The sequence below is a fragment of the Silene latifolia genome, chromosome 2 (genome assembly GCF_048544455.1).
Source record: "Silene latifolia isolate original U9 population chromosome 2, ASM4854445v1, whole genome shotgun sequence".
Classification (NCBI taxonomy): domain Eukaryota; kingdom Viridiplantae; phylum Streptophyta; class Magnoliopsida; order Caryophyllales; family Caryophyllaceae; genus Silene; species Silene latifolia.
In genome coordinates, this window is record NC_133527.1 from 181,955,287 (window position 1) to 181,962,736 (window position 7,450).

At 36.0% G+C, this 7,450-nt stretch overlaps 1 protein-coding gene across 1 annotated transcript; it reads right to left on the minus strand.

The window, feature by feature from the left end:
• Positions 1 to 672: 672 nt before the first annotated feature.
• LOC141643593 (DEAD-box ATP-dependent RNA helicase 16-like) lies at positions 673 to 5,920 on the minus strand. The gene is made up of 12 exons (XM_074452799.1): positions 5,640 to 5,920; positions 5,376 to 5,546; positions 5,192 to 5,281; positions 4,651 to 4,779; positions 4,443 to 4,543; positions 4,141 to 4,228; positions 3,280 to 3,411; positions 3,120 to 3,185; positions 2,814 to 2,978; positions 1,730 to 1,825; positions 1,153 to 1,287; positions 673 to 860 (listed from the first exon to the last, which is right to left on the minus strand). Exons 1-12 carry the CDS (start codon positions 5,811 to 5,813, stop codon positions 834 to 836), a joined length of 1,374 nt encoding a protein of 457 aa, XP_074308900.1. The 5' UTR covers positions 5,814 to 5,920; the 3' UTR covers positions 673 to 833.
• Positions 5,921 to 7,450: the final 1,530 nt, after the last annotated feature.

The window sequence follows — 7,450 nt, forward strand, 5'->3', positions numbered from 1 at the left end:
TGACGTAAATTTCGACATCATTTGTATATTGACATGTATTTTATGGGCATATTCTGAAATTTCGAGTTTAGTATGATTCATTCTGAGCTTTTGAGTAAACTTCTTGAGCTCAGTAATTTTTTTAGCCTTGTATTTGTTTGAGTTTACAAGTAAATATTTCGAGCTTTTTAAGATATATTTCGAGCTTGCGAGTAACTTTTCCGAGTTATGTAAGAAACTTTACGAGCGCTGTAAGAAATTTTATGAGCTTACAAACAAAGTTTTCGAGTTTCGAGTTTCGTATCTATCAAAGCGCAATGTTATGAGTTATTAATAAATCTAATTATAAGTTCAAACAAACTTGACTTCGTGGGTCGGCTATAAATTATTATTTATGAAATCTGTTTTAGGAAAAAAATCCTAACTTACATAATAGTTCAAAAAAACGTAGAGATTCCGAGCTTTTATGATATGTTCTGAGCTAGTGGACAAATTTTCCGAGCTTTGTAAGAAATCTTCCGCATAAAGTTCTAGAACCGCATAAATTTGATATATCTTCCGTCTTAGAAGCTTTGTCCCCCACATATTGTAATTATAGATTAAATCTTTGATTTTTTTTAAAGATGGAGAATTAAAATAGTTGAAAAAATGATATTGAGGGAGAAGATGATTGAGTAATTAGAGAAGCAGTTAGAAAAATATGGAGAAGTTAGGGAGAGGAGAGGAGTTACGTTGAATTCGTTTTATAGGTTACAACAATTATAAGGAGGAAAATACCGAAGTACCCTTGGTTGTATAATAACATTATACAACAGGTGGTATAGTCTATTAACTCGAGTATATCCTCCCACGCCTCACATGCATGAACTTCTTTCCAAATCCTGCAAAAAGCAGTGTGCCAATGTTACATAAATTATAATAACATCATCCTAATTTAACCAATATAAGGGCGAGCTAGGTCAAGAAGCAAAGCAAGATGTTCAACATCAAGTAGGAAAAATGCAAATTAGCCCAATGTCTCAGACTCCCACATATACATGACTAACGACGGTAAGGGGCTGGATACGGGCCCTTACCCATGTGTTAGCCACACAAATAGGCTTCATTGAAAATGGAAATCGCCTCAAATGACTCTATGACTACCTTTGCTAATGATGAAAGCAAAGGAAATACCTTTGCTTGATGTCTTAACAACTCAACCCCATTCCTCAAGAGCGAAGGCAGAGGAGCAATGTAATCTTCCCCGCCTCTGTGCTCAGCTATTGTAGATTTCAGTTTTTCAAAAGCTTCCATCTCATCTGGAGAGACCTATTCGTGCCAGCAAGAAAGAGATTCATACTAAGCAAAAGCAATTGATGTCTGCGATTCATCAGTATAGTCACCGAAAAACTAAAATAACTTCCTTACAGAGACAAATATAAATCAATTACTGCATAAGTACATACGTCAGAAGATATCTTTGCCTAATTACAACATTTACAAGGAGATAAGTATTATCTACAAATAACTAGCATAAGAATAACAAGTAAATATAAATTATTTAAATATTATTGTCTAACAGCCAGCATGAAGTATTTACTTGGTTAGTCGCCTTAGCAATATTACAACACTCGTGTGCAACTGAGCACTAAACCTGTTACTTCTCGGTTGAAATTCATACTTTTTTGAGTAAAAAAAAAGAAGATTTAAACAGTCCAACACCAAATCAGAACAATTTAGCAGAAATTATATACTTGCAGCTAGAACTTACAAGACAAACTGATGCTCCTGTATGACATGCTCGTGCTATGCATCCAATACGGTATATGTATCTTGCAGCAGTTGCAGGCATCTGCAAGTTTATAACCTGCAGAAGGAAAACATATGGTATGTTACAGTTTTGGAAATACCATTCTACCCAAATAGAGAGGATGCTTCAAAAACAGGCTTGCCCACACAACTTGAAAAAACATATGAATTGGAAAATAATTCTAACGACATGATATTCATATTCGGTAAGAACAACATTTGGTTTTACACCTGCCTGACGGTTTTACAATTGTACACCTCTGGACAAACTAAGGCTCCATTTGGTAAGTCATATCCTAATTTGACAAAATTTGCAGCTTCTTTGTTGAGCAAGTGTTGATAAGTTACCAAAAAAATTGATATTAATAACCAATGCAAACCGCACAAAGGCAAATGGGGTGTTTAGCTTCGAAGAAGAAGTACTTCATTCTTACCCTCTCTAGTGTTCTCACCCTTCAAAAAGAAGATTTCGACCATTGATATATTTATATTAGGAGGGATAAAAAAAATTATTAACAAGGATTGGGAGTTATTGTTACAAGGGTAGAGGAGGAAAGAGAAGGAAAATATGAGGCACTGGTGATGGTGGATAGCGATAAGAGATGATGAAAAGGTAATAATTACCCTATGAAGAAGGGTAGTATATCTACCTGCTCTGTAGATTAATGCATTACAGTGATTACATTCTTGTGCGAGTAATAGATCTATTACCAACACCCATCGATATTCCCTTGAACACCCAACCATTCATCTTCACTTCACCACCCTCATCTTCTTCTTTGTTTCAGTCTTCATTAGGCCACGTAACAATTACCATCAAACCAAGTAAGCCCTTATTAATAAAAATGGAAAAAGCTACTCTTTTGAATGTCGAGGCTAACCATGGCCTCGAGAGAAAAGGGCATTACAGGAATGGAACTACATTCACTATGTATCAGCTCACAGAGTTAAAACATAGAAATTACACAGCATAATGATTAAAATGAGAAATCGTACGAAACAAGACTTCAGATGTAAAATGTAAATACTGCATTAACAGTACATACTGTGTACACATTCTTGAAGTCAATGCCAGCATCGAAGTTTTGTTTCCACTGTTTTTCGGAGTTTTTTATCTCTACGTCATATTGTCCAGCAGCCTCCTGCTCTTTGGTATTTGTTTTGCTATCGTCAATTGCAATCAAGTAATCAAACAATCCAGCATTGAACTCCTGAAAAATAAGTATTACCCGACCGTACCGTCCATATTAAATTTTATTCTTTGTTTTAAAATAACTGCCCACACAGATCAGATAGCCATGGGATATGAGATTCCACTAAACACAGACAGATACAGAAAGGAAATAATGTACCTCGATGATACGTAGACATGAACTTTGAGATAACTCAGCAGTCAGAACAGCTGCCGTGATTGAAAACTGCGAAGCGCCAACATATACAAGTGAGAACAAGAAACATCTATCGATTAAATTTCATCCCTGAAACAAAACACACATCAAAGTCATACATTACCTTTTCCAAAAAGAGCTTCAGCCTAAATCCCATGTCAATTCTATTTGCAAATAACAGCACCTTTTTTTCAACCAGATCAAACTTTAAGAGAGCCAAAACATAGAGGAATTTATCTGGGGCGCCGCAAGATATCTAAACAAAATGAAGAGAAATGCTTTACACAGCGAACCAAAAAATAGCAACTGAACATAACAGAATACACCATGGAATATTGAAGGTACCAATATACTATGCAGAAAATTCTTGAGATATCAGAAATATAATACTATATGTGTGCGCGTGAGAGAGAGAGGTAAAGATAGCTGAAGCCATATCCAAGTTTTAATAATAGAAAGTCAAATATATCTAAATGCTGACTTAGGTTCATATTCTGTCAACCATAAATTTGTTGAGTAATTTTCCAAACTTCTTTGAACTTTTCTGAACTTGGTTGTTTCTCAATTACTTACTCTCTTAATCAGGCCTTGGACAAGCACTCTAGAAGGAAGCATTGCCAGCCAATGATAAATAAGAGAAGCAACGCGTCATGATCAAAGGGAAGATGCAATATCCTATAACATAGATTTTATGAGTATGTTTTCCTCTTGGTCTTACGCTAAAAGTAGTTCTCGTCCGTCCTTAACAATTTGAAGACCCAATCTCTATTAAAAATATGCTTAGTAAAACAAAATTATTAGTGCCAAAACATGAACTTTGCTTTCAAATCCAAACCAAACAATGACAGCATAAATACAAATTACAAGGTACAAATCAAATTTGTCCAAACCAAGTTAAAGAAACATTTTACAGGAGAATGTCCTCAAACTTAACATCATACTGAACGAGGAACCAATGCAGAGTACGTAAAAAAAATACTGATACCCAGAATTGATCCACATTGTCCTCATCGGGCAGTGTCAAAAAATATGGACTGTGCAGAATAAGATTCTTTAGCTTCTTAACATCTTTACTGCATACACAAGACTAATTTAAGTATACAATCACGAAATAGCTAAGCAATAACATTTCATTATAATCTTATGACGACATTCTATTGAAAAACCTAGTAAAGAGAAACAACTCAGCTGCAGCGCATACAGATAATCAGGACTTCAAATAATCAATATATACACATAATAACCTCCCATAGTCCCATTCCCAAAATAAAAAATGCAGTGGTATACCTGGAAGTAGCAGTCATCATAAGGCATTGGCAACTTGTTGGGACATGAGACATCAAAAACCTAAGGTCATCTTCATAGCCATATGAAGAAAGAAGATCCGCCTAAAAACAAATCTGACCATAAGTATATGGCTTCAAGATTCAAAGCAACAAAGGCACAAGAAAACCATCAATCCCAAAAAACTAAGACCAAAAACAAAACAAAAAACCTCATCGAAAATGAGCATGGAAAGCGACTCTTGGATGGCATTAGGTTGTAGAAGTCCCCTGGACAAACATTCACGTACACAAGCTGGGGTTGTCACCAGAATATCAGGACGCCCAGATAGCGCTTTTTCCTAAGAGCAATATATGAAAACCGAAATCAACCACAGTAAAGTTTATATTGCAATTAACACGCGTTTAAAAAAGAAACAGAAACATTATTTCCAGTTATAAAAGCAGCCTTAGCCTTGCATTACCAATTGATCTCGCTGATACCATATTACGAACAATAAAATCACAAAATTTCAAAGAAAAGATACTCCCTCCGTCTCGGTCATTTGTTTACCTTTGATTTTGGCACAAAGATTAATAAAAGGGTAGGGGGACCATTTGAGGGTAGTGTTATTAGCTGACAAGTGGACAATAATGAAATTGGATTATCAAATATCTCATTAGAGACAGAGGCATGCCTAATATAGAAAGGTAAACAAATGAAATCGGAAACAAACGAACAGTAAGGAGGGAGTATGAAAAGAGAAGACTAACCAACTCAGTGATTGACCTGGTGACAGTAAGCTGAGCAACTTTCAACTCAACTCCGCAATACTCGATAAGAGACATAACTTGCGAATAAACCTGTCGAAAATTCCATTTAAAACTATGATTAAAAAAAAAAAAATTCAATAAATCAAATTAGAACAGAAAATTGCATATTTGATAATTTCCACACCTGCTGAACTAATTTCCAACGCGGAACAATTACAAACGCAGTCGGACAGGACATATGACTTGAATTCGAACCCGAACCCGAACCCAAGAGAAGCTTATGGAGTAATGGAAGTAAATAAGCAAGAGTCTTTCCTGACCCTGTATTTGCTCTTAAATGTACATCCTTGCCTTCCTGAAAATATCATCAAAATACGTTAAAAATAAGGAATTATACGATAAAATCAAAATATCAAATCTAAGGAAGAGAAAATGAGGAGAAAATTACGAGAATAACAGGGATAGCGACGCATTGAATAGGAGTAGGGTTTTGAAAGCCTCTTTGGATAAGAGCCGAAATCAATCGAGGGTCAAGGCCGATATCTTCGAAGCTTTGATCGAAGATGTCGTCGAAGCTTTGATAGAAGATGTCGTCCAAGCTTTGACCTCCTTCTAAATCCATTGCTCTGTTCAGCTTTAACGGTGTTGATGAATTTTCCGCCGTTGTTGAAGATGAGTAGAGAGAAATATGGTTAGGCTTAAATTATTTAGGGTTATTTAATATGAATACTACAAACTATTACCTCCCTTCTCAAAATACTATGAACTTCAATTTAACTAGCAATAAACCGTAGTATTAGCCCCTTCTTCTCGGATTATACTCAGGTAACCGACTACCTATTTAGCAAGTCACTTCCCTTATTATCCTTACAAACCCTCCCATAACACACCCTACCAAGTACCAGTAATCCATTATTATCATCGGCAAATTGAATCACAACACCACAATTGCCATTGTCAAATCACGGACCGCATAAGCCTAACTCTCGATCGTCATAATGACACCACCCAAGCCCCAAATTAATATATTACCCCCAAATTGATTTGGGGATCTAGGGTTTTACAAATTTATCAATTGTTGGTGGAGGGGTACATGAGGACAAAGAGACGGGACTGTTAAATGATGCACGAGGTGGAGGTTGCGGTAGTCGTTGGTAGAAAAGCGAGGCAAGGCGGTCAAAGTGACCTATTTTATAGACGGAACGGTAGAGAAAAGGATGTGAAGGTGAATGGTGATCGGCGTTTGAAGATGGTGGCGAAATATCGGTAGCCGTGGTGAATGGTGGTTGACAACACTGTAAATAATTAGCGGTAGGGATGGGGTAGGTGGTGGTTGAGAGGGTGATGTATGGGTGGTAATGGAAGGGAGATGGGATTTAAATTGAAAACAAAAATGCAGGAAGAAAGCTTAGTATAATGTCGAAGATCAAGTTAAAGTTTACATTACAATTGGAATAAGAGACTATCTTATGTATTGAAGAAAAGTTGGGTAAAAAAATCTTACAGGCCAAAGTTGGGTATATTACTTAGGAGGAACAATAATGGCGGAAACATTGGGTGGAAGAAGATGAAGTTGTGGGTCCCGCTTTCGGTTTACCTGTTACTCTAGGTTAGAAAGGAGGCAATTCTATTTAAAGCGGAGGGGTGTTATAGTTGGGTATATTGCTAGTTAAATCAAAGTTTGGAGTAATTTGAGAAGCACCGAATAGTTTGGAGTATTCATGTTAAATAATCCAATTATTTATAGTCTTCTAAATTTTGGTAAGTTTTAAGACAAAGTCACTCAATATTAACAACAATAGGTCTTGGTATAGACGGGTGAGGCGAACAAACGGGTAAAGACCTCTAATAAAATGGGTAGGGGGACAAGGTGGGGTAACCCATGTGCTTCCCACTTTATGGCAAATGGGTATTTTGTGAGGGAAAATGGTATCCGTCTATACGTATAGACAAATAGTGTCCGTCTATAATGAGAATTTGTGTATTAACAACAAGGGTTTTTCTAACCTATGTCCACTAGGCATAGGATAAGAAACCCAAAATAGAAAGTAATAAATGTATTTTCTTGTAAATCAAAGTAAAAGTAGTTGATATTGCAATTTCCCATACAAATATCATTTATTTCTTTCTTTTTTTGGTTTCTTATCCTATGCCTAGTGGGCATAAGTTAGAAAAACCGTAACAATAATCTATCAAAGTTTTAACAAATTTTCAAGTTGAGTCTTTGAAATCTAACACTCAACCTAAAACTTTAACACT